This window comes from Hylobates moloch, unplaced genomic scaffold (assembly GCF_009828535.3).
Source record: "Hylobates moloch isolate HMO894 unplaced genomic scaffold, HMol_V3 SCAFFOLD_10, whole genome shotgun sequence".
Taxonomy (NCBI): Eukaryota; Metazoa; Chordata; class Mammalia; order Primates; family Hylobatidae; genus Hylobates; species Hylobates moloch.
In genome coordinates, this window is record NW_026652285.1 from 102,560,755 (window position 1) to 102,586,869 (window position 26,115).

At 55.4% G+C, this 26,115-nt stretch overlaps 1 protein-coding gene across 5 annotated transcripts in view; it reads left to right on the plus strand.

Moving 5' to 3' along the window:
* HMCN2 (hemicentin 2) overlaps nucleotides 1-26,115 on the plus strand; it is a 173,543-nt gene that overhangs the window by 87,562 nt on the left and 59,866 nt on the right. For all 5 annotated transcript variants that reach the window (XM_032165420.2, XM_058445320.1, XM_032165423.2 and 2 more), the window contains 21 exons: nucleotides 189-315; nucleotides 2,057-2,211; nucleotides 3,566-3,844; nucleotides 5,402-5,683; nucleotides 6,381-6,489; nucleotides 6,723-6,892; nucleotides 8,378-8,532; nucleotides 8,934-9,030; nucleotides 9,989-10,084; nucleotides 11,003-11,179; nucleotides 12,569-12,726; nucleotides 13,418-13,541; nucleotides 15,253-15,428; nucleotides 16,179-16,275; nucleotides 16,424-16,543; nucleotides 18,843-19,004; nucleotides 20,163-20,444; nucleotides 21,558-21,725; nucleotides 22,885-22,998; nucleotides 23,627-23,713; nucleotides 25,186-25,377. In XM_032165420.2, coding sequence (XP_032021311.1) covers nucleotides 189-315; nucleotides 2,057-2,211; nucleotides 3,566-3,844; nucleotides 5,402-5,683; nucleotides 6,381-6,489; nucleotides 6,723-6,892; nucleotides 8,378-8,532; nucleotides 8,934-9,030; nucleotides 9,989-10,084; nucleotides 11,003-11,179; nucleotides 12,569-12,726; nucleotides 13,418-13,541; nucleotides 15,253-15,428; nucleotides 16,179-16,275; nucleotides 16,424-16,543; nucleotides 18,843-19,004; nucleotides 20,163-20,444; nucleotides 21,558-21,725; nucleotides 22,885-22,998; nucleotides 23,627-23,713; nucleotides 25,186-25,377 — 3,327 coding nt within the window. The remainder of the gene's footprint in view (nucleotides 1-188; nucleotides 316-2,056; nucleotides 2,212-3,565; nucleotides 3,845-5,401; nucleotides 5,684-6,380; nucleotides 6,490-6,722; nucleotides 6,893-8,377; nucleotides 8,533-8,933; nucleotides 9,031-9,988; nucleotides 10,085-11,002; nucleotides 11,180-12,568; nucleotides 12,727-13,417; nucleotides 13,542-15,252; nucleotides 15,429-16,178; nucleotides 16,276-16,423; nucleotides 16,544-18,842; nucleotides 19,005-20,162; nucleotides 20,445-21,557; nucleotides 21,726-22,884; nucleotides 22,999-23,626; nucleotides 23,714-25,185; nucleotides 25,378-26,115) is intronic.

The window sequence follows — 26,115 nt, forward strand, 5'->3', positions numbered from 1 at the left end:
CCAAAGAACAGTCTGGATGCTGAGGGCTCCAGAGCAAGCCCTTCTGGCCAGGGTTTTGGGGGGCTTCCCAGGAAGGTCGAGTAGGAGGGGGGCCCAGGCTGGGGGGTCTGCACAGACAAAGGCCCCATGGTAGGCGGGGCTTGCAGGGTTTGAATAGTTTCCCACCCCTCACCCCTTCTCACCCCCAGCCCCTCCTTCCGTGCTTGGAGCCGAGGCCGCTCAGGAGGTGCTGGGATTGGCTGGTGCAGACGTGGAGCTGCAGTGTTGGACCTCAGGGGTCCCCACGCCCCAGGTGGAGTGGACCAAGGACAGGCAGTGAGTGGCCCCCCGCCGAGGATGGCGTGGGGTGGTGCCCAGACTCGGCCTGCTGGATGTAGGGGTTGGGGGAGGTTGAACTCTTCTTGGGGAGCTGACAGGCATGGCATGTGCCACCCAGGGCCCAGACTGAGGGCTGTAAGGGCACCTCCCACCCAGCGAGAGATTAGCCAGGGAGACCCCACTCTTACCTCAGCAAGGTCTTCTCATCTCTTAGCGTTTCCTTTTTTTTTTTTTTTTTGGAGACAAGGTCTTGCTCAGTTGCTCAGGTTGGACGGCAGTGGAAGGATCTCAGCTCACTGCAGCCTCAAACTCCTGGGCTTCTTGGGCTCAAGAGATCATCCCACTTCAGCCTCCCAAATAGCTGGGACCATAGGTGTGCACTACCAACAATGGCTAATTTTTTAAAAAATGTTTGTACAGATCGGGGGGGGTCCTGCTTTGTTGCCCAGGCTGGTCTCGAACACCTGGCTTCAAGCAGTCCTCCCGCCTTGGCCTCCCAAAGTGCTGAGATTACAGGCATGAGCCACTGTGCCCAGCCTCTTTTTTTAAACTCACTTTTTCTCTAAGTAAAACTCACATAACGGGCTGGGCGTGGTGGCTCGTGCCTGTAATGCCAGCATTTTGGGAGGCCAAGGCGGGCAGATCACCTGAAGTCAGGAGCTATCAGCCTGCCAACATATCGAAACCCTGTCTCTACTAAAAATACAAAAAAAAAAATTAGCCAGGCATGGTGGCAGGCGCCTGTAATCCCAGCTGCTTGGGAGGCTGAGGCAGGAGAATCACTTGAACCTAGGAGGTGAAGGTTGCAGTGAGCCGAGATCAAGCCACTGCACTCCAGCCTGGGTGACAGAGCGAGATTCCGTCTCAAAAAAAAAAAAAAATTCCACATAACATACAATTAGCCACTTTAAAGTGTACAGTGGGCCGGGTGCAGTGGCTCACGCCTGTAATTCCAGCACTTTGGGAGGCTGAGGTGGGCAGATTACAAGGTCAGTAGATAGAGACCATCCTGGCTAACACGGTGAAACCTCGCCTCTACTAAAAATAAAAAATATATATATATGTAGGGCATGGTGGCAGGCGCCTGTAGTCCCTGCTGCTTGGGAGGCCGAGGCAGGAGAATCACTTGAACCCGGGAGGCGGAGGTTGCAGTGAGCCATCACGCTACTGCACTCCAGCCTGGGCAACAGAGCAAGACTCAGTCTCAAGGAAAAAAAAAAAAAAAAAAAAAAGGTGTGCAGTGTAGTGGCATTTAGTACATTTGCAGCGTGGGGCAACATTCACTTCTATTTAGTTCCTGACATTCCATCACCCCAAAAGGACACCCCGGACCCATCAGCAGCCAGTCGCTGTCCCCCTCTCCCCAGCCCCTGGCAACCACAAGCCTGCTTTCCTTCTCTATGGACGTGCCTGTTCTGGGCATTTCACATCACTGGCATCGTAGAGTGTGTGGCCTTTTGTGTCTGGCTTCTTCCACTCGGCATATTTTCCAGGTTCATCCGTATTGTGGCGAGTGTCAGAATCGCCTTCACTGTTGTGGCTGGATAATGTTCCGTGGCATGGATGGACCACACGCTGTTGATCATTCCTTGCTTACTGGGCCTTTGTGTTGCTCCCACCTCTTGGTGTTAATGAATGGCCCAGCCTCGCTTTTTACAAGCCACACACTCCCTGTGTGCAGTGTGCCCCGTCCAGCCCCTCGGCCTTACTGGCGCTTTTCCCTTGCCCGTCTCTCCAGGCCTGTGCTTCCGGGAGGCCCTCACCTGCAGGTGCAGGAGGATGGCCAGGTTCTCAGGATCACCGGCAGTCACGTGGGGGATGAGGGACGATACCAGTGCGTGGCCTTCAGCCCAGCTGGTCAGCAGGCCAGGGACTTCCAGCTCCGAGTTCATGGTGAGCCCCAACGCCTTCTGGGACCCCGCCACAGGCTACTCAGGAAGCTTCCCACCCAGCTGCCCGCTGCCTTAGAGGGAGAGTGAGGGCTGAAATGGGGGACCTGGTGAGTGATCCCTGAGTCCAAGAAAGCTGGGGGCTGGGGTTGGGGTTGGGGTCAGGGTCAGGGGATAGAGGTTATCTGGCCCAGCGTTTTCCAAATCCATGGTTTCCATCCCAGCTCTAAAAATTTACTACTTTTTTTTTTTTTCTTTTTGAGATGAATTCTCTCTCTGTGGCCCAGGCTGGAGTGCAGTGGCACCATCTTGGCTCACTGCAACCTCCCCCTCCCAGATTCAAGTGATTCTCCTGCCTCAGCCTCCCAAGTAGCTGGGATTACAGGCGCCCGCCACCACACCCAGTTCATTTTTGTATTTTTAGTAGAGATGGGGTTTCACCATGTTGGCCAGGCTGGTCTCAAACTCCTGACCTCAAGTGATCCTCCTGCCTTGGCCTCCCAAAGTTCTGGGATTACAGGCTTGAGCCACTGTACCTGGCCTAAATTTACTACTTCTGATACCACTTGGAATTATGAGTTACTTTTCTTTAAATGAGTCACACTTCCTTATACTGAAACACATTTATTTAAATAGCCCTTATTCTTATAAAGGATATTTAATATCGAAACTGTGAGCAGAAAACCAGTGCCACTTGGCTAAGGAAGCTGAAAAAACAAACATACCCCATAGAGCAATGTTGTAACTCCTCAAGGCGTGGACTCCGCAGAGGGCACCCAGCCTGCATCTGCGCTCTCCGTGCTAAAAAGCGGAGAGTAGAAAGTGCTAGAAAGGTTAGGGACATGCATAGTAGCACCAAACACAACCTTTCCTTGCTGTGACCAGGATAGAAGGAGACTTGGGAGGGGCGTAGCCATTCCATTCTGAGATGCAGTTATTTCATGCTGTGCCCATGTGCCCCTAGAATTGTCCTGGGTAGCATCGGTGGTGAGTGACCAGCCCTGTGTGATTTCCTCATCTAGCCCAGCCCCTCATTTCACAGACGGGAGACTGAGGCCCAGAGAGGGGAAGTGGCTCACCCTTGATCTTCCAGTGAGTTAGAGGCAGAGCAGGGCCCGGAATCCACACCTGTGGCTCCGCCCCCACCTCCTGCACCTTCCACACCAGCATGTCCCCATGCTGGCCTCTCCCATCTGTCCCCAGACCCCTGCGCTCCTTGTCTACCATGCCTTTTCCACCCCCACAATGGAAGCCTGTGGTGTGTCTTGTGGCCCAAAGGCATGAGTCTGCTGCCCTGGGGAAGATGCCAGAGGCCTCAGGGGCTGCCTGTGACCAGCCCCCACTGCTTTCCTTCTCAGCACCCCCCACTATCTGGGGCTCCAACGAGACAGGCGAGGTGGCCGTCATGGAGGGCCACCTAGTGCAGCTCCTGTGTGAGGCTCGAGGAGTGCCCACCCCAAACATCACCTGGTTCAAGGACGGGGCCCTGCTTCCCCCCAGCACCGAGGTGGTCTACACTAGGGGCGGTCGGCAGTTGCAGCTGGGGAGGGCCCAGAGCTCAGATGCCGGCGTCTACACCTGCAAGGCCAGCAACGCTGTGGGGGCCGCAGAGAAGGCCACCAGGCTGGATGTTTATGGTGAGCAGCCAGGGGCCACGGCAGCCAGGGTGGGCAGTGGGAGGGACTCAGCCATGGTGGCCCCTGCCTGTCTCCAAAGGAAGGCTAAGTGGCCACTTGGAGTGGTCAGAGGCAAAAGGATAATGGGACCAAGACATTATCTAGGGAGAAGGGTCCTCCCAGCTCATGCGACTTCCCTCATACACGGAAGGAAACTGAGGCCAGGGGTAGAAAGACCTGTCTAGGAGGCCATGGCAGAGCTAAATGTAGAATCCAGGTCTCCCCTCATGGTGTAGGGCTTTTCACTAAACCATGCCCAGACCCCTGTGACCACCACAATAATTAACTGCCCTTAGTTCATCACTTCTGTAAGCTAGACCAGAGGGGCACTTTGCAGCATCAGCTCATTTGATCAGCTGGCAAAGGGACTTGAGCTCTCGTGTCCCCACTTACAGATGATCACAGTGAAGCTCTGGAGCAGAGAGGTTTCCCCAGGTTCACACCACTAGGAGGTGGTGGGACCTGGTCCATACGTGGGCAGATCTGACTCCAAACCTCACGCTGTGAACCTCAGCATCAGCTCAGCCCTGAGGGGCTTGGCTCTGGGGACTTTTGAAGAACTCAGAGGAAAGGGTGTCGGTGGCTCTGGATGGGTCTGAGCAGGGCCCTGGTGAAATGTGACAGGGCAGCGTGCAAGCTGATAGGGGTCAGCCTGGCCCCCCGTGGGGAGTCATTTCAGGAGCTCTGGCTTCCAAAGATGCAAAGGGCTTGGGCGTTGGAGCCTCAGGGACCCCAAAGGGCAGTTGAGCTCCACGGGCTCCACGGCAGCCTCTGAAGATGGCCCCGCCACTAGCTCAGGGAGTCTTATTTTGGGACCCGAGGTCCCCCGGGAAATGAAATAGGAAATGTGTATGTTTTTATTAAATTTTCAAAAGGTCTTATGCCCAAATAAGGTTAAGAAGCATTTCCCAGGCCACGGTTGCCCCTTGTCCCCTGATAATGGCTTCATCAGCTCAGCAACTTGAGGGTCTCCTTGAGGGTAGAAGAGAAATTTCTCCTCTGGCATGGCCACCGTGGGCTCCAAGCGTAGTTAACATCTGGTCCCCTTGACTGTCGCTGGCTAAGTTAGGAGCCCCCCAAGCCAAGCCATCTGGGCTCAGGTCTGCCCCAGTCTTCTGCCTCCTGAGACCAGGGAGGGATGGGACTTCCAGGAGCAGAGCTCTGTCCCAGCCCTGGGGGTCTCATTTGAGTCCAGCAGATACTGGACCTGCTGTGTATAGGCACTGGGGATGCAAGTAGGCTGGCCCTCGTTCCACTCATGCTGGGCTTGCTGGGGTAGCAGCGGGGATGGAGAGGCAACAGTCAGCACCCAGGGGTGGGGTAGTGCGCCCAGGGGCTGAGGTGGGTGAGATTGCTGCCCTGGGGTCTGAGCAGGGGGTTCGGCCAGTGGAGGTGAGAGAAGGAAGTGTTTCACATGGAGTGGGGTCGGTGAGGGGCTTCAGCGGGCCTGTTGGGCTGAGATGAGAGCAGGCTGGCGTCCAGCTGTGGTCCCCAAGCCACCCCCTGCCTCTTTTCCAGTCCCACCCACCATTGAGGGTGCCGGTGGAAGACCACACGTGGTGAAGGCTGTGGCTGGGAGGCCTGTGGCGCTGGAGTGCCTGGCCAGAGGCCACCCGCCCCCCACCCTCTCCTGGCACCACGAGGGGCTGCCCGTGGCAGAGAGCAACGAGTCGCAACTGGAGACAAGTGGCAGCGTGCTGAGGCTGGAGAGCCCGGGGGAGGCATCCGGTGGCCTGTACAGCTGTGTGGCCAGCAGTCCTGCCGGGGAAGCCGTGCTGCAGTACTCTGTGGAGGTTCAGGGTGAGCCCAGCCCACCCCACTCAGAGCTGCCTGGGCTGTGGACCTCTGCCCAGGCCTGCTTCGTGCTTGTCCTGAGAGAGCTCCTGGAGTGGAGGGAGGGTAGGGAGAAGTAACCAGTGTCCCCGCATTGCATGACACAGATGAGGACGCTGAGAACTGGGCTGTGGGGCCGGCAGGGCTAGGAGTGGGCAGGGTGGAGCCTCAGGATCAAGGGTCCCTGACTGTGCCCAGGACCCTGGGCAGGGTCACCCAGGACGGAGGACCTCGTTCTGCCTTCTGCCAATGGAATGGCCCTTTACGGAGACTTTCCTAATGCCGGCTTGTGGGTGTGGTCCCAGCAGGGTGGGTGGGGCCTTCGCCTGCTCTTCCATCCATTGCTGAAGCATCTCAGGTACTAGTGCTGTGCTGACCCCAAGTGGCGCTGGAAATGAAGCTGGGAACAAGGCCCGCCGGACTCCTGAGCCCTCAGTCTGCCAGGGAGGCAGATGTTAATCAGGCCCGAGCCTTTGGGGAGCCCGGGGTGTCCCCTTACCCACCTTGGGTGGCCCTGGAAGGCCTCCTGGAGGAAGGGCCACTGATAGGGAGACCTGAGGGTGAGGTGCGGCCGGGCATCGCTCTGAAGGCACTGGGGACTTGGGAGGGTTTGAGGCCAGTGGCTGCTCAGCTCCAAACACCCAGGAGTGTGTTCTGCCTGCAGTGCCCCCACAGCTCCTGGTGGCTGAAGGCTTGGGACAGGTGACCACCATCGTGGGACAGCCCCTGGAACTTCCCTGCCAGGCCTCAGGCTCCCCAGTACCCGCTATCCAGTGAGTCAGTGGTGGTGGAGGCCAGGATTGGGGGTAGGCAGAGACCGTGTGCTTTGCGGATTGTGGGGGGAAGTGGACAGGAGAGAGGCTTCCTGTTTCCAGGAGTAGGAAAGAGGCCTGGAGCCACGGCTGGTGAGAGCAGGTGGGAGGAACTTCTGGGCTTCCTGCTTGTCCTGCCCGGCCTGGCCTTCCCTGGTCTCAGGTTGACGCGCCCCCCTCCCTACTCACCTTAGGTGGCTGCAGAATGGCCGCCCAGCTGAGGAGCTGGCCGGCGTGCAGGTGGCCTCGCAGGGGACCACACTGCACATTGACCATGTGGAGCTGGACCACTCAGGCCTCTTCGCCTGCCAGGCCACCAATGAGGCGGGCGCTGCCGGGGCCGAGGTGGAGGTGTCTGTGCATGGTGAGTGGGCGCCTGGGGTTCTGAAGCTGTGGGCAGCCTGAGATGCCAGGGGTGGGTGGCGCCAGAGGGCTGTGGCAGGCCTGGAAGGGCACGGGGCTGGTCTTCTCTGGATGGCGTTTCTGGGCTGGACTTCCCAGTTCCCCACAGAGACGCAGGTGTGAGAGGCTGGGCTGGGCCACTTGTCACACTTATCCTCGGTCTTGACCAGTCTCTAGGCCTCACTCTTTCCCCAGCTCCCTCTCTCCATCTGCTCTCTTCATGCTAACCATGCTGAACTTCACTTAGTTCTTTTAATAGATCAGCCCTCTTTCCCTCACCTTCAAATCTATGTATGCTGCTCCTTCTGCCTGGAACATTCTCCCTCCTCTTTTCTTGCCTAGCTCCTTATCGTTCAGGCATATCCTGAAATACTCTTCCTCGATTCTACCATGTTTCTCATCTGCACTGCCCAGCCTCTCAATGCCTTAGCCCTCCACTCACTACATTGGGATTGCTTATTTGGTTGTCCATCTCCACTGTCCACCTCTGTGAGCTTTGAGACGGCAACATGGTAGCTGCCTTTCCCTGCTGTGTCCAGGGGCCCAGCATAGTTCTGGCCACAGAGTAGATGCTCAGCACACATAAGGATGCATAGATAGATCAGTGGGTAGATGGGTAGATGGGTGGGTGGATGAATGGGTTGGTGGATGAATGAGTGGACAGATAGAAGGGTGGATGGATGGATGGATGGAAAGGTGGATGGATGGGTAGATAGATGGAAGCATGGGTGGATAGAAGGGTGGATGGATGGGTAAATGGATAGATTGGTAAATGGATGGATGGGTGGATGGATGGATGGAAGGGTGGGTAGATGGATGAATGGGTGGGTGGGTGGATGGATGGAAGGGTGGGTAGATGGATGAATGGGTGGGTGGGTGGATGGATGAATGAGTGGGTAGATGGATGGATGGGTGGGTGGGTGGATGGATGAGTGGATGGATGGGTGGGTGGATGGAAGAGTGGGTAGATGGATGAATGGGTGGGTGGATGGATGGGTGGATGGGTGGATGGGTGGAGGGATGGATGGATGGATAGAATGGTGAGTGGATGGATGAGTAGATTGATGGATGGGTGGGTGGATGGATGGAAGGGTGAGTGGGTGGATGGCTAGCTGGATGGATTGGTAGATGATGGATGGGTGGGTGGATGGATGGAAGGCTGGATAGACAGAAGGATAGGTAGATGAATAAATGCATTAATAGATGCATGGGTGCATAGATGGATGGGAGAATTTTTAAAGGGAATAACTACTCTGTTGGCTGCCAGTCTAGAGCTCTTTCCCTAAGCCATGTGTTTGGGGGATATGGCGGGCAGAAGCTAGATGCTAGCCTTTGGCCAGCCCTTCAAGGGCACCTTCTCACCCCCAGGTATCGAGGGGGTTGCTGGGTGCCCACTGTACTCCTCCTGATTCTGACCTGGGCTCTTCCTGACTCTTTCCCTTCCCAGAGTTCCCATCGGTCAGTATCATTGGGGGTGAGAACATCACAGCTCCTTTCCTGCAGCCTGTGACCCTCCAGTGCATAGGGGATGGGGTGCCTACCCCAAGTCTCCGTTGGTGGAAGGATGGTGTAGCCCTGGCAGCCTTTGGGGGGAACCTACAGGTATGTGCAGGGGCCCCAGGGCTGGCGAGCCAGCTGGGCACAGGTGGAGGGGCTGCTCTGGGGGCTTCCTGGAGACTCTGAGCAAAGCCCAGCAGGCTGGGGATAGGAAGGACCCAGAGCCCTCTCAGCCTGAAAGGGCGAGCCTCAGCCTCTTCCGGGTCCTAGGAGCTTCAGTTGTCAGAGGGAGAAAATGTCGGCGGAGGGGGGACAGGGAATGGTATGCCTGGAGATCAGACGAATCCCTGGAATCCGGGTGCTTGGCTCGTAACTCTACCTCCAGAGCCAAGTGTCCCCATGCCTCACTGCTCCTGCCCCCGGGCTCGGCAGCAGCCTGGCCACTCACCATGTCCTGTAATCACTCTTATGGCCCCGTGGCTTCCTCTCTGCCCTCTCCCCTCCAGATTGAGAAGGTGGACCTGAGGGACGAGGGCATCTACACTTGTGCCGCTACCAACCTGGCTGGGGAGAGCAAGAGGGAAGTGGCACTGAAAGTTTTGGGTGAGGACGTGGATAGCCAGCAGGGCCCAGGCCAGGATGTTGGGTGATCCCTTGGGGACCCTTGGGGCTGGGGTGTGTGGCGAGGGAGGGGGAGGAGGTTTTTCAGTCATAGTTATGCACTTAACTTCAGAGGAAGTAGAAAGCCCTGAAATGAAAGTGTTAGCAATAGCTCTGTAGTCCCTTTTGGCTGCTTTTGGTGGGATTTTTTTTTTTTTTTTTTTTTTGAGTTGGAGTCTCCCTCTGTCGCCCAGGCTGGAGTGCAGTGGCGCGATCTCGGCTCACCGCAAGCTCCGCCTCCCGGGTTCATGCCATTCTCCTGCCTCAGCCTCCCGAGTAGCTGGGGCTATAGGCGCCTGCCACCATGCCCGGCTAATTTTTTTGTATTTTTAGTAGAGACGGGGTTTCACCATGTTAGCCAGGATGGTTTCAATCTCCTGACCTCATGATCTGCCTGCTTCGGCCTCCCAAAGTGCTGGGATTACAGGCGTGAGCCATGGTGGGATTTTTAGTAGCAGACTTGCCCACATTCATATTTACGTTTGCTTATTTTGGGGGTTTATTTGTAGGGAAATCCTTGTCCTTGTCCCTTCCCCTGGCTGTGCTGGCGTCAGCTGTCCTGGGGTGGGGGCTGGGTGCTGTATGATTGCTGTAAGGATGGTGGGAGCTGGGTGCTGTATGATTGCCGTAAGGATGGTGGGGGCTGGGTGCTATATGATTGCCGTAAGAATGCTGGGGGCTGGGTGCTGTGTGATTGCCGTAAGGATGGCAGCCTGTTGCTCTTTGTTCTTGGGCTTGCTTCCAGGAGTGGGATTGCTTAGTCTGAGGACGTGAACTGTTTTAGAGCCCTTTGTCTGGGATTTTCTATGGGGAGCAGGGAGCAGCACTGCTGGGATGGCTGGGATTAGAGCTGCCCAGAGCTTGCACCTACCAAGCTGGGTCTCTCCTTGTCTCCCCCTAGTGCCCCCCAACATCGAGCCAGGCCCAGTCAACAAGGCAGTGCTGGAAAATGCCTCAGTGACCTTGGAGTGTCTGGCTTCGGGCGTGCCCCCTCCTGGTAAGACCCCTCCTCTTGGCTGAAAGCTTCTTCCAGCCCAATTCACTGTCTAATGAGGCTGGCGAGTGACCCAGGGACTCTGACTGGACACAATGGGGAGAAATCAGCAGGTCTTTCCCCCCATTTCTCTCATGTTCCTCTCTTCCTCTTCAACAATGTCCTTCGGGCCAAGGCACTGCTAGGGTCCAGAGCCAGTGTGAAACAGGCCTGCAGGGCATCTACTCACAGTAAACTTCACAGGGCTGTCTGGGGCTGGGGGCGAGGATCAGGACCTCAGAGTCACCATCCGGTCTGTAGGGTCCTCCCCTCTAGACCAGCAGTGGAGGAAAGGGCAGGGCGCTGGGAGCTGGGTGTGGGTGTTTGCACAGGGGACTGGGTGAGGCTTACGGTGGTCCAGGAGGAAGGCTTCTCTCCTGCTCCCATCTGAACTAGGCCCACCCTGCTTTGCTTGTTGCCTGTGAGCCCTGGGGATATTTGCCCCCTCTTGTGGGGACACCTGCTGAGTTCCGGGGGCGTGGCCGGGCAGGATGCAGGGAAGCTGCAGATACACGCGGTCCAGCCTGGCTTTGAGGCTGCTGCTTTGGGCTGGTCCATGTTCTCTAATGCCCCCTAGGGGAGGGGGTCTCCTGGTAGGGGGAGGGCAGGTCTGAGTTTGACTCTCTCTGCTCCTGGCTGCCTCAGCCTCTGCCCATGGGGCTTCTTCTCCACCCTTGGTCCTGTCTTGGGCAACATTGCCCGGTTCCACCCTGGCTCCCTTTCCTGAATGAAGAACTCTGACCTTCTCCAATGCCTGAAAAAATAGTGTGGTCACCCTGGAAGTTTCTCTTGGATGCCCACCACACCAGCAGAGTCTGACGGGCTGGCAGCACCCTTGCTTCTCTCTTGCATTCCCCCTTGCATCTCTCTTCCTTTCCCTAGATGTCTCCTGGTTCAAGGGCCACCAACCTGTCTCTTCGTGGATGGGAGTGACAGTATCAGCGGATAGGAGAGTTCTCCGCATTGAGCAAGCCCAGCTTTCTGATGCTGGGAGCTACCGCTGTGTGGCATCCAACGTGGCAGGTAGCACAGAGCTGCAGTATGGCCTACGGGTCAATGGTGAGCTTCCCTGGGCCTACAAGGTCCCTTGTCCAAAAAGTTGTCTTTTCATTCATTTGTCTATTAGTCTGTCCATCCACCTGTCCACTCATCCATCCATCTACCACTCCATCCATCCGTTACCCCATCCATCCATCATCTGTCCATTCATCCATCAACTCATCCACCCCTCCATCCATCCACCCATCCACCCATCCACCTATCCACCCATCCACCCCTCCATCCATTAACTCATCTATCCATCCATCCATCCATCCATCCATCCATCCATCCATCCATCCGTCCATCCATCCATCCACCCAACCATCCTTTCATTCATTTATCTACCCACCTGTCTGCCCACTCATCCACCTGTCTATTTGTCTACCTGTCCACCCTCCCATCCACCCACCCATCTATCCATCCATCCGTCTACCTTCCCATCCACCCATTCACCATCCATTCACTCATTTAACTACCCATTCTTTCATTGATCCATTTTCTATCCAACACATTTATTGAGTCCATGCTCTGGGGCAGACGCTGGACCTACATCCCTAAATAAGACAGATCTAGGAGCTTTCAGCCTAGTGGAGGACACAGCAATTAGATCATTCCCCAGAGTACTACTTGATGTCAATTTTGATAGCAGCTGGTGACCATGAGGTGCAACTGAGCACCTATAACAGGGCACTGACTTGGCCTGCGGAGTCCAGGAGGCATCTTTGACACTTGGATACCTACACTGAGGTCTCTGCCAAGGCCTGAGGTTATGAAGACCTGGGGAATGTGAGAAACTGAAAGGAGGCCACGGGGTCTGGGGTTTATAACACTGAGAAGAGGGCCAGGATGGTGCTGGTGGCCATATGGAGACTGGACCTCTTGGGCCTCATGGACCATGGGAGAGGTTGGGTCTAAGAGCAGTGGGTAGCTGGGCAGAGGCCTGGGACCCTGGGCATCATGGCTGGTGCCTCCCAGATACAATGGAATCTTCTGGCTATTTTCTGCCGAAAGGGGACTGCCTTTAATATGGTATTTCATCTCACACCACCCCTGAGTTAGGAAGTAGCACTGTCCAGGGACCCTTGGTCCCCTCCCCATCCCTATAATAAATGACCTTCTGCTGACCAGAGGCCTGAGTGAGAGTGCTGCTTCCTGGCTGGTCAGCCTTGAGCAGGTGACTTCCCCTCTGTGAGCCTCAGTTTCCCATCTATAGAAGCCTCGTGGTGGTGTTGAAAGGATGGAATTAGCAGCCTCGGGGGCAGTGAAGTGGCTCAGAGCCTGTGTCTGGATGGCTGTCTTGTGCTTTTGCTGTGGCTGTGTGCTCCTGCAGGGGTGCCCAGCCAGGGGCCCTGCCTGCTTTGCCCCAGTGGGGCTCAGCCTGTGCCCCATGTCACCCCTGCCCTGCAGTGCCCCCTCGAATCACGCTGCCGCCCAGCCTGCCAGGCCCTGTGTTGGTCAACACCCCTGTCCGGCTGACCTGCAATGCCACCGGTGCCCCCCGCCCCACAGTGATGTGGCTGAAGGATGGAAACCCTGTGTCCGCTGCAGGGACCCCTGGCCTGCAGGTCAGTAGGGCTGGGTGGCCCCGGCTCACCTCCCTGTACCTCCTGTAGATGCTGGGAACAGAGGTCAGGCCCTGGGAACTTAGGGTGAGGGAGAAGCAGCAATAGCCCAGGGCCGAGGGCTGGAGGGAGGCGGGACTGAACAGAGAGGCTGGAATCACACTGCCCAATGGTAACGATACATTCCATGAACGTGAACCATCTACGTCATTGTAAATGTTCTCGTAGTCACAGTAAACTGAGTAAGAAGAAACAAGTGAGATCAATGTTAATAATACACATTAGTTAATCCAGTATATCCAAAATAGCTTCATTTCATCATGAGATCAATAAAAACAATTATTGAGATATTTTATATTCTTCTTTTCATATGAACTCTTTGAAGTCTGTGGCGTAGTTTGTACCTGGGGCCTGTCTCAATTGGGCCTGGCCACATTTCAAGGGCTCACTGGCCATGTGTGGTGAGTGGACAGAGGGGCTCCAGAGGACTCTTCCTGAGGTCCAGTGTCATTGCCAGCTGGCAGAGGTCCGGAGGCCCAGATGCAACCCTGGGTTTCCCTGCATCATGAGGGGCACTGAGGGTCTGGGGCAGGCTGTCCAGGCGTGCTCGGCAGCAGGGCCGGCGAGGTTCTGCCGCTTGGGGCCTGCGACAGCAGGACAGTTGCCTAATTTGGGCTTCCCCCTGGGGTCACAGGTCTTCCCTGGGGGCCGGGTCCTCGCCTTGGCCAGCGCCCGGGCCTCCGACTCTGGGAGGTACTCCTGCGTGGCTGTGAGCGCGGTGGGTGAGGACCGCCGGGATGTTGTCCTGCAAGTCCACAGTGAGTCTCAGACTGGGAAAGCCACGTGGTTCAGAGCAGCAACTCGAAGGAGATGGGGTGGGGGCATTCCCAGTCACTTCCAAAGGGAGAGAGGGCGGGTGGATGGAGGAGCGCCCACCTGAGAGCGTCTGCCTTCCAGTAGGGATCAGTGAGCTCCGGAGACCTGCCCTGGAGTGTGAGCTCCCGCAATGGGTGGGAGGGTGGGCAGGTGGTCCCGCATAGCCAGGAGCTCTGCCCTGTGTTCAGGGAGAGGCGGAAGGTGTGTGAAGTAGCAGGAACAGCGTGGAGTGGTGGTTAGGAAAGCCGGCTCTTGAGTGTCAGCGACATGGGGTTCAAACCCTGCCTCTGTGACTTTGAGCTGGTCACTTTGCTTCTCTCGACCACCATTTCTTCACCTGCAAAAATAGCACTCACCTCAAAGGTCACCATGGGGACTCACTAAGCCCCTGAGCTCATGAAGCTACTGTAACCACAGTAGCTTATTTTTAAATGTCCTCCTCTGGGTTTTTCTGGGGCTCCGTGGAGGTATAAGAGAGAATGCTGGGAGCTGGGCACAGTGGCTCACGCCTGTAATCCCAACACTTTGGGAGGCTGAGGTGGGTGGATCACTTGAGGTCAGGAGTTCGAGACCAGCCTGGCCAACACGGTGAAACCCCGCCTCTACTAAAAATACAAAAAATTAGCTGGGTATGTTGGTGCGTGCCTGTAGTCCCAGCTACTCGAAAGGCTGAAGCAGGAGAATCACTTGAACCCGGGAGGTGGAGGTTGCAGCGAGCTGAGATCATGTCACTGCACTCCAGCCTGGCCAATAAGCCAGACTCTGTCAAAAAAAAAAAAAAAAAAAGGAAAGAGAGAGAGAAAGAAGAAAGAAAGAGAAGGAGAGAAAGAAGAAAGAAAGAGAAGGAAAGAAAGAGAAAGAAAGAAAATGGAGAAGGAAGGAAGGAGAGAGAGAAAAAAGAAAAAGAAAAGAGAAAGAAAAAGTAAGAAAGAGAAAGAAAAAGAAAGAGAAAGAAGGAAAAAGAAAACGAATGAATGTAGTCTTGGGTGGGAGGTGGTAGGAAGGATTCGATTCTAGCTCCTTCCCTTTGCTGGAGTGAAGATGATTAACACATATTGTATGCCCAAGAGCCCCACCTGTGCCATTGGATTGAACCTCATGGCGGCCCCACCAGGTGGGGATTTTCATTATCCCCACTTTACAGATGAGGAGACTGAGGCCCAGGAGTGTAAGTAGCATCCCCAGGGCCTCGCGTGGTGAGCGAGTGGTGGAAGGCAGGATTCCACCCCAGGAGTTCTCCCCCTGGACCCTGCGTTCCTTCCTACAAAGCTGCACTGGTTATTTTTGTTTCAGGGGCAAAAGGTGGTTCTGAGACCTGCTTTAAAAAAATTTTTTTTAAACAAAAATTTTAAATTTTAGAAAGTTTTGAGATAACTGTGGATAATTATAGATTCACAGACATCTGTAAGAAATAACACAGGGAGACCCTGAGTTTCCTTCCCCAGTTTCCCTCCGTGGAAACGTGCAGAAATCTGGGATGTGGATATCGTGACAATTTTACTCAGACTGGCTCCTCCAAAGCAGGACTGAAGGCAGAGGAAGGGTGGTCACTCCTGGCTGCTGCGAGTAGCTAGGCCTGACCCAGAGTGTGGCCCCTCCTTGCCAGCCCCACCCATGTGCCTGAGGGAGCCCCTCTCCTGCCCCCTCCCGCAGTGCCCCCGAGTATCCTCGGAGAAGAGCTGAATGTGTCCGTCGTGGCCAATGAGTCAGTGGCCCTGGAGTGCCAGAGCCACGCCACGCCCCCTCCCGTGCTGAGCTGGTGGAAGGACGGGCGGCCCCTGGAACCACGGCCTGGAGTCCACCTCTCCGCAGACAAAGCCTTGCTGCAGGTGTGCAGGCCCCCGGCCAGCCAAGCAGGCCTCCACCTCGGGCCAAGGGCAGGGTGGGGCCTGCAGGTGCCCCAGCTCAGTGACCTGCAAGTCCCCTTCCCCCCAGGGGATCGAGGACAAAACCCCAGGACTGGTTCCTCGAGGCCTCCCTCAGGGCCCCTGACTCAGCTGAGTGGCACCAGCTGTTGGGTTAGAACCTTGGTCACCTGCCTGCTCCTCCTCCCACCCCTCTACACCTTGTGATGTGATCATTCCCAACTCAGAGCACTGCCATTTGGTTTCCCCTCCTTCCGTTCATTCTTCAAAGCCACAGCCTAGCCCCAGCAACCCCGTGTCAGGATCTGACCCCTGAGGACAGGTCCCCTGCACCCTACCAGCCTTATTCCTCCACCTTCTCTTTCGGTCTGTTTTCTTGGGCTTTCCAAAGAGGCTGGGAGCAGATGAAAGGCAGGAGCAGTTCTGATCCAGTCACATGCCTCCCCCTTAGCAGATCTGGGCCATGAAGGTGGGGAGGCTGGCAGGACTGCCATCGAGGGGGCCCTTCTCAGGCCCACCACAGGCACCGGCTTCTGGAAACTTCCCGGTGCAGCTGGTGGGGAGATGCTGTCACTGTCCCTTGCTCCAAGTGGGGAGCTTGTGGGGGGAGGGGCTCATCAAGGTCACGTGACATGCCTGCAGTCACACAGTCTGTCCAGGGCTCACCCATCTCTGTGCTGTCCCCGCCCATGGGGTGTCTTTGCTTTCTGCCAGGTGGACAGAGCCGACGTGTGGGATGCGGGCCGCTACACCTGTGAGGCTCTGAACCAGGCCGGCCGCTCAGAGAAACACTACAATCTGAACGTCTGGGGTGAGGGTCTCCTGGTCTGGGCAGGGGGAGGGGGCTGTTGCCTTGATTGGGTCCCAGGACACAGCCCTCCTCCAGCCTGCCCTCGCCTTGCTCATCCCCTCCCCATCTCAGCTCCACCCCCACTAACCCTCTCTCTGCTCTGACTCAGTTGCTCCAGTGTTCCCCTCGAGGGAATCCCACACCCTGACTGTGAGAGAGGGGCACCCTACCAGGCTGTCCTGCGAATGCCGGGGTGTCCCCTTCCCCAAGATCTCCTGGAGGAAGGATGGTAGGATTGCTGCCCTCGCCCAGCCCCACCTTATTGCCAGGCACAAGGAGGCTATGCCCAGCCCTCACTGGTTATCCCCACCCCAGAGCCTAGCTGAGATGGGGGGGCTTATGCCTCGAGGGGGTGGGGATGCTGGTTACAGAAGTGACGCTTCCCCCAGCCCCTCTCTACTCAGTCCCTGAGCCTGCAAGAGCCCCTGGTCCTGCTCTGCCAGTAAGAGCTGGATTGATCTTCAGGCCTCACTTCAGACGTCCCTTCTTCCAGGAAGCCCTCCCTGACTGCCAGGCTGGGACAGAGCCTCCCTGATGCAGTCCCTGTCACTTGTCATGTCACCCACATTAGTCCTTCTGTGTGTGCTCCTCCATTAGTCTGTGACCCCTGTGAGGCACCATCTTGACCACCACTGAATTCCAACTTCAGTGTATGGTACAAAAAAGGTGCTCAAAAAACATTTGGAATTCACTTCACCAATTTTTTTTTTTTTTTTTTTTTTTTTTTGAGACAGAGTCTTGCTCTGTTGCCCAGGCTGGAGTGCAGTGGCACGATCTCAGCTTATTGCAACCTCCGCCTCCTGGGTTGGAGTGATTCTCCTGCCTCAGCCTCCTGAGTAGCTGGGATTACAGGCAGGTGCCACCATACCCAGCTAATTTTTGTATTTTTAGCAGAGACAGGGTTTCGCCATGTTGGCCAGGCTGGTCTCGAACTCCTGACCTCAGGTGATCTGCCACCTCAGCCTCCCAAAGTGCTGGGATTACAGGCATGAGCCACTGCACCCAGCCCATTTAACCAATATTTATTGAGAGACTGTACCAGGCCCTGTTCTAGGCACTGGAAATACAGCAGAGGATAAAACAGATCCCCACCCTCACAGTGGGGGCAGTCAGATAATAAACACACAGTTAGTAAATGACTCGATACCTTAGGCGATAAATGCTATGGAGAAAAATAAAGCTAGGAATCGGGGGAAGATGTCCTGGGGGGTTGTAGGAATTGCAGTTTTAAGTTGGGTGGCCAGGAACGCTTGACCAAGCAGACTTGAAAGGGTAAGGGCTGAACATGAGAATATCACAGGGAAATGCACCCCAGGCGGAGGTAAGGGTAAGTGCAAGGGTCCTGGGGCAGGAATGCTGGTTGGATGGGGGAATGAGAGGAGGCAGGGAATCAGGGACGATGGAGGAGAGTGGAGCTGCCATTACCGAGATGGGAGACCCCAGGGGCAGATATGGTGGAAAGACCTAGTGTTTGGGGTGAATTAATCTTGAGACATTTGCTAAATACCTAGTGAGGTGTCAAGTGGACGGTGAGAGACAGGTGTCTGGAGCTCAGAGGAGAGGTCTGGGCTAGGAAGCAGCCTGGGAGTAGCAAGACAAGCTGAGGTCATCAGGACAGAGAGGGAGGAAGCAATGCCAGGTGGCCATTGGGTCTGCTTCCCTGATGGGACGTGCATTGAGTCATGACCCAGCCAAAAGGTCTGCTCCTCTAGAAACAGGTGAAAGGGTTTAATCCAGTAGGTCAAGGTTGACAAATCCTCCTCCTACAAGGGAACTTCTTGATGCCAGGTCTACCAGTTGCCTGGTCACCCTCCTCAGGTCACTATAGCTAAGTGGATGGTCATTCCGTCAGTAGCCTTTACTGAGCCTTGCTGTGTGCCAGGCCCTGGGGAGCCACTAAGGATCCCAGGGGGAGGCTGGTCGCGGTGGCTCACGCCTGTAATCCCAGCACTTTGGGAGGCCGAGGCAGTGGGTCACCTTAGGTCAGGAGTTAGAGACCAGCCTAACTAACATGGCGAAACCCCATCTCTACTAAAAAATACAAAAATTAGCTGGGCATGGTGGTGTGCACCTGTAATCCCAGCTACTTGGGATGCTGAGGCATGAGAATCGCCTGAACCCAGGAGGCAGAGGTTGCAGTGAGCCGAGATGGTGGCACTGCACTCCAGCCTGGGCAACAGAGCAAGACTCTGTCTCAAAAAAAAAAAAAAAAAAAAAGATCCCGGAAGGAAATTGAGGCAGGGTCTGCCATTCCGGAGGGCTGAGGCCAGGGTAGGATTCGGATGGGGCACCTGTAGGCAGATCTGTGATGGGGAGAAGCCTAGGGGGATAGGGAGGAGCTCAGAAGAGGCACCAGGACCAGAAGTGGCACTCATGGAAGGCTTCCTGGAAGAGGTAGTGTCTAAATGAACACCAGAAGGATGAGCAGGAATTGGCAAGAATGGGTGGGAGGACAAACTTTCCATGTGGAAAGACATCACGTCCTTGCAAATGCCCTGGACCGGGAGCTTCTTTTTTTCTGCACCCAGGTCAACCCCTCCCCGGGGAGGGGGCTGGCCTCCAGCAGGTGTTGGCTGTGGGGAGGCTGCTGTACCTGGGACAGGCCCAGCTGGCTCAGGAAGGAACATACACCTGTGACTGCAGCAATGTGGTGGGCAACAGCAGCCAGGACCTGCAGCTGGAGGTGCACGGTGGGTGAGCTGGGTGGGGGCTGGAAGGGTCTGGGATCATGGGCTGGCTGGGCAGGCGTCGCCCCCAAATCGGAGCAAATACAGGGAAGTGATGGTGTGTGGTGCAGGCTTTCTCCTCCCTCAGATTCCTGGTGTGTGAGTCCATTCTCACACTGCTCTAAAGATACTACCTGAGACTGGCTAATTTATAAACAAGAGGCTTAATTGACTCACAGTTCCACATGGCTGGGGAGGCCTCAGGAAACTTACAATCATGGAGGACGATGAAGGGGAAGCAAGGCACGCCTTACATGTCAGCAGGAGAGAGAGAGCGAAGGGGGAAGCACCAGACACTCATCAAACAACCAGATCTCATGAGACCTGACTAACTCACTCGCTATCACAAGAACAGCATAGGGGAAACCGCACCCATGATCCAATCACCTCCCACCAGGTCCCTCCCTCTGCACGTGGGGATTACAATTAGAGATGAGATTTGGGTGGGGACACAGCCAAACCATATCACCTGGCATTTTAACTGCCCCCCCCCCCCCCCCCCCCCCCCCCCCCCCGCCGACAGCTTCTCACTAACCCAAGCACTGGGGGTGGGGGCCACAGCACAATCCCTAAGGGCCCCCCAATGGTCCGGAGGAGAAAAGCCACATCTGAAACAGCTGGAAACCCAAAAGAAGCATGAGTATTATGTGAAGCTCTTATATATGATGGAAACCTAAAGCCCTATCTACTGGTCCTGCAGTGATGAAATGAAATCCCCCAGCCTTGTAAAAATCCTGCTAGAAAATAAAACCAGGAAAAGTGCTGTTCAATATCTTGAGGAGAAACCCACCCATAGAATAATTTTCCACCCCCAACCAGTCCCAACAACTGTTGAAGCTCCAGGAAGTCTCTGGTTTTTGAGGAAGAAAACCCATCACACTTCCTGAAAGGGCTGTTCCCCACATAGCAGGCCTGCCTGTGACTCCCAGGCTGTAGCAGTAGGGTGCTATTATGACCCCATTGTTGGGAAGGAAAATGGAGGCCCAGAGAGGTGAGGTCACGAGGTCACACAGCCAGCGATGGCGAGGGGAGAGGGTGTGTCCCTATTGGGCCCGGGGCAAGTGTGTGGTGCCTGGTGGCCCCAGCAGCTTTCTCTGATGGGCTTTCCCCCCAACCCAACAGTTCCCCCTCAGATTGCTGGTCCCCGGGAGCTTCCCACACAGGTCTCCGTGGTCCAGGATGGAGTGGCCACTCTGGAGTGCAACGCCACAGGGAAACCCCCTCCGACAGTGACATGGGAGCGGGACGGCCAGCCCGTGGGGGCTGAACTGGGCCTGCAGCTGCAGAACCAGGGTCAGAGCCTGCGTGTGGAGCGGGCCCAGGCTGCCCATGCTGGACGCTACAGCTGCGTGGCCGAGAACCTGGCTGGGAGGGCAGAGAGGAGGTTTGAGCTCTCCGTGCTGGGTGAGGACCGGCAGCTGCTGGCGGAGGGTGGGCTGGGGCAGACTAGAGTGGGCAAGGCCAGTTCAAAGTCCAGGCACAGCCCTCAGGCTGTGATCCTGGGGTCACAGCTGTTCTTTCTGGAGTCAGGGCTCTAATGAGAGCTGCTGGAAGGGGGAGCCACCAACACTGCTCTCAAAATCAGGACTGGTCCCAAAGGGCCCCAATTTCCCCCAGTTCAGCTCTCCTCCCTCCCTCTCTCCCTCTTGGGTTTACTCTTCCCCTACTCTGTTCTGGGCACTGGGGAAGTAAGCAGTCCCTGTCCTGCCTGACTGGTATGTGATGGGGAGAATTCAGGGGCTTGTGAGAGACCAGGAAAACCTTGAATACTGTTGGGGCAGGTCAGGGCAGCCTCCCGGAGGAGGTGCCCTTTAAGCTGGACCATGAAGGGTGAGTAGGAGTTAGGCAGCTGCTAGGTGAGGGGAAGCAGGTGCCAGGCAGAGGGTGGCTGGGGCAGCCTCAGGCATTCCATCATTTACTGAGCTCCTACTGTATGCCTGAAGGATAATTCAGGGTGGAGACAGGGAGTGGTAAGAAATAGGGTGGGAGAGGTGGGCAGGGATCAGTTTAGGGAGGGCGCCCCTCACCGTTGCTGGGATCTCAAGCCTCACCCAGATATCCCCAACACCCCCACCCGCCTGGGTAGAGAGTGGTTTCCTTCAGGGACAGGTTCCTTCAGAACTGCAGTGTCGCCACTTAGCTTCCACATGTGGATTTAGGAAGCACATCTGGCTTCACCTTTGCACAAATTCCAGTCCCACTGGCTCAGTGCTTGCTCTGCCCAGGTACTGGACCAGGCACTTTCACGTGTTCCTGTTGAATCCCCCAGCATCCCGCTGAGGGCTTGGGGAGACTGAGGCTCAAGGAGGCTGCCTGACTCCAGAGCCCAGGCTGTGGCGCCACGGGCTCCCTCCTAGGTGTCCTCGCTTTAGAGGGAGCGGCTCTGCTCTCATCACTTCTGCTCCTCAGACTCTCCCAGTTGGGTGGAGTTGAGGGGCAGTCAGTGGGGCTGGGGAAGGAGCATGAAGCACACAGCCCTGATCTGCACCCTGGATGTGGCTTCTTCTTTGTGTCCAGTGCCCCCAGAGCTCATCGGAGACTTGGACCCGCTGACCAACATCACTGCTGCCTTGCACAGCCCCTTAACTCTGCTCTGTGAAGCCACCGGGATCCCACCCCCAGCCATCCGCTGGTTCCGAGGGGAGGAGCCTGTCAGCCCCGGGGAGGACACCTACTTGCTGGCAGGTAAGATACCAGCCAAGGTTGGATCCTGGGAATCAGGTTGGGCCCTCTGCCTCTGCCTCTATCCATTACATGCCCATGACCTCTGACCCTGAGCTGCCAGGCCTGGTTGGAATAATCATTCCAGCTGCTGGTCCCCAAAGAATGCAGCCCAAAACACTAGTCAGGTGAGGTGCTCCAGGAAAAAATCATGGATTTAGATAAATTTGGAAAAGGCTTCCTGCTCTGCTCACCTAGAGAACCACAGTGAACATTTGCATAGCAAAGGTTCTGATAAGTCCTGCAGAAGGAAAAAAAAAACTTTGGCACTTATATCTAACATCCCACAGAACAGTAACGAGCTTTGGATGTGCTGATCTAAGCACCTTCTCCTCTGAATATTTATCCTCATAAAATGGGTTTGTGAGGTTCTCGCTGGTATACAAATGAGGAACTGAGGCCCAGGAGTCTCTGTCCCATCCAAATCCTGCAAGGACTTCAAGGCCCCTGAGGCTATGCCTCAGTCACTCATTGGTTGTTCCATGCAGCCCATGATGAGACGGCAAATACATTTCCCTCTTGGGCATCACTTCTGAGCACTTGGTAAGAATTGCCGGGTGCATTCTGTGGACAGGAATTCAGAGACTGCATTGGGCCCAGTGGAAAGGAACGTGGCAATCAATTAGTAATGTCTGCTCTGCGTGCAGTAACAGCAGTGGTGGCCGGTGTCCTGTGTATCTGCCCTCCCCACACTGGTCTTGGGAGACCCTTGGGTTCCTCTGAGAGGAGCTGTCTCTCCCTGAGAGATCCTTGGGAGGAGAAGCCCTTTTACCATGTCTGTCAGAGTACAGCAGAGGTCTGCTGGGCCAGGACTACATAACCCATTGCTCTCCCTTCAGTTGCAGCCAATCCCCAGAGCCAGGGGTGGCCAGGGTGACAGATACTTCTTGCTAGAGCAGGGTCCTCAGATTTATTCTGGTATGTGTCTAATCTCCAGGCAGCTCCATCCGTTTGTTTACCCTCCTGGGCCTCAGTTTCTGGATCTGAGGAACAGGACACAATGGGAGACAGATATGTACACGTCTAATTATAATGCCTTTTCCTGCTGGGCAGCAGGGGGGCTCAGCTGGGGACAGAATGCTGCTCAGAGCCATGCTTAGGGCCCATGCCCCTCCCTCCCCAGGTGGCTGGATGCTGAAGATGACTCAGACACAGGAGCGAGACAGTGGCCTCTACTCATGCCTGGCAAGCAACGAGGCTGGGGAGGCGCGGAGGAACTTCAGTGTGGAGGTGCTGGGTGCGTTACAACCCCATTCTCATGAGTGCCCTATGAACTCTTCCCCACTGCCTGGGAGCTCCCAGAGGCAGGGCTCCAGACTCATGGCTCATGCTGCATAGCAGGGGCCCAGCACAGAGAAGGAGGGAGAAGCTACGCCTTGTAAGCTTTGCCTCATCAAAAACCTTTGTTCAAGCCTGGGCAGTGTGGTGAAACCCTGTCTCTATTAAATGTACAAAAATTAACTGGGCATGGTGGTACGCGCCTGTAGTCTCAGCTACTCGGGAGGCAGAGGCTGCAGTGATTGTGCCACTGCTCTCCAGCCCAAGTGACAAGAAACCTCTGTTCTGAGGCTGCCATGGAACTTTCCAGAAACAGCAGGGACAATCCAAAGTGGAAGGGGGCAAATATTTTCTACACCACTAAGACTGCCTGCCTGTCATCAGAGTCTTCTTCTGAGACACTGGTGCTTCCATCAGCCAGCAGGAAGTGTTTCTTAAACTCACCACCCTGTGGAAACAGGCATGGGATAGGGAAACTGAAGCACAAGAAACGGTGGGCTCTTGGCTTCTTGTTCTGTGACTGTGTAGCCTGGGTGGGCCAGCCCCCGCCCCCAGTCACTAGCCATTTGTCTCCCTGCTTCTCCCAGTTCCTCCCAGTATTGAGAACGAGGACTTGGAGGAAGTGATCAAGGTCCCTGAAGGACGGACTGCCCATCTCATGTGCAACGTTACAGGTAAGGGCTACATGATGTGGTGGGCTGGGAGAAGGCGTGGGAAGGCACCTTCAGAAAGGAGAGGATCCCTGGGGATCTGCCCACCTGCCCCAGCCCCACTCCTCCTGACTGGGGTCTCTCTACGTCTTGGACTCGGCACCAGGTCCTGGCTCATCTTTGCATGTGTTCTTCCATCCCAAACACTCTTCCCTCTCCCCACCTCACTACAGACCTCAGCTTTCAGGACCCTCCACAGGGAGTCCTTGGCTGGCCCCTAAGGCCCAGTGGGCCACCTCCACTGGGCTCCCACAAGCCCCAGTGCTTCCCTGTCCTAGCACTGACCCACATTGGACCATAGTGGCCTTGTGGCATCTGAGCTTCTTGAAGACCCGGCTGCTGCCTTGTCACCATGGTTTCCCCAGTGCCTGGCAGAGTAGGCTCCCATTAATGCTTATGGGTTGAAGGATGGTTGGATGGATGGATGGATGGGTGGGTGGGTGGGTGGGTGGATGGATGGGTGGGTGGGTGGGTGGGTGGATGGATGGATGGATGGGTGGGTGGGTGGATGGATAGATGGATAGGTAGGTGGGTGGATAGATGGATAGGTAGGTGGATGGGTAGATAAATGAGTGGGTGGATGAATAAATGAGGGTTGGATGGATGGATGGATGGATGGATGGATGTGTGGGTGGGTGGGTGGATGGATGGATGCATGGATGGATGGATAGATGGATAGGTGGATGGATGGATAGATGGATAGGTAGGTGGATGGATAGATGGATAGGTAGGTGGATGGGTAGATGAATGAATGGGTGGATGAATAAATGAGGGTTGGATGGATGGATGGATGGATGTGTGGATGGGTGCATGGATGGATGGATGGAGAGATTTATGGATGATTGGCTGAATAAAAGGATAGGTGGGTAGGTAGTTGGATGGTTGGATGGTTGGGTGGTTGGGTGGGTGAATGGATGGATGGATGGGTGGATGGATGAATGGAGAAATGAATGGATGATTGGTTGAATGGAGGGATAGTTGGGTAGGTAGATGCATGGATGGTTGGATAGTTGGATGGTTGGGTGGATGGGTGGGTGGGTGGATGAATGGAGAGATGAATGGATGATTGATTGAATGGAAGGATAGGTGAGTAGGTAGATGAATAGATGGTAGTATGGGTGGATGGTTGGGTGTGGGTGAGTGGATTGGATGGATGGTGTGTGGGTGGGTGGACGAGTGAATGGATGGAAGGAATAACTTGTTTTTCTGTCTTGCCTGTCAGTACCAAGCCATCTCTACCCATTCCTCAGTAAGGAGAAGGCAGCCAAATCACAGAGGAAGTGGCACAGGCTGCTGCTGCTGCTTTTTGTGCTTCATGGGCCTCTGGGCTAGGATGGAAAATCCACATCCCCTGATCCATCTGGGAGCAGCCTGTGACCCCTGGGCTGCCCTAGTCAAAGCCTGCCAAATTGTCTCATTCTCTGCTCTGCATACAGGCCACCCACAGCCCAAGCTCACATGGTTCAAAGATGGCCGGCCTCTGGCTGGTGGAGATGCCTACCACATCTCCCCAGACGGAGTCCTCCTGCAGGTCCTCCAGGCAAACCTGTCCAGTGCTGGCCACTACTCCTGCATTGCAGCCAACGCTGTTGGGGAGAAGACCAAACACTTGCAGCTCAGTGTCCTGTGTAAGTTTTGGGCATCTCCTGGCCACCGCAGGTGCTGGAGGGAGGGAGAAGCAAGGTGACTGGCTCCTTACAGACAACTTCCCACAAACCATTCTACTATTTTTCTTCTAATTCTCTGAGTCTGACAACAAAAATCATATAGCGACTCTGTTGACTGAACATTTATTATGGGCCAGGCATTTCAACAGGCCTGATTGATTGAATCTTCACAGTGACACTGGGAGGTGGGAGATGTGCTTGTCCCCATGTCATTGATGAAGCCCTGAGGCTCAGAGAGGTGACAAGAGGTATTGCCAAGCCCCAGCATGGTGGGTTCACAACCAGGCATCTCTCCATCTCCTGAGGACAATACATACTTACTGTTCTGTTAGCCTGGAGAAACAGAACGTCTATCAAATGAGAGGGGCACAGACCAGCTTAGAAAAATCTGTTTCTAAAACGTTGTCAGTTAAAAGGAGAGTCCCCTGCGGAGGTTGAAAGAAGAAATATTGGGACCAATGAAAGCAAAGCTACTCTACTCAGCAGGGAACAAAGCCCCCCAACTTCCACTCACCCCTCAGACAGAATTGAGAAGCCTCTGGTTAATTGTTAGAGAGGCTGGATGTTGAGAAGCTATGGGGGAAATGGAGGCAGAAATTATTCAGCTTTCCCTTGTAGTATTGCTTAGTGTTTGCAGAGCCGGGCGCTGGGTCACCCAGGCCTGAGTTCAAGTCTGAGCACCCCGGGCATGGGCTTCTC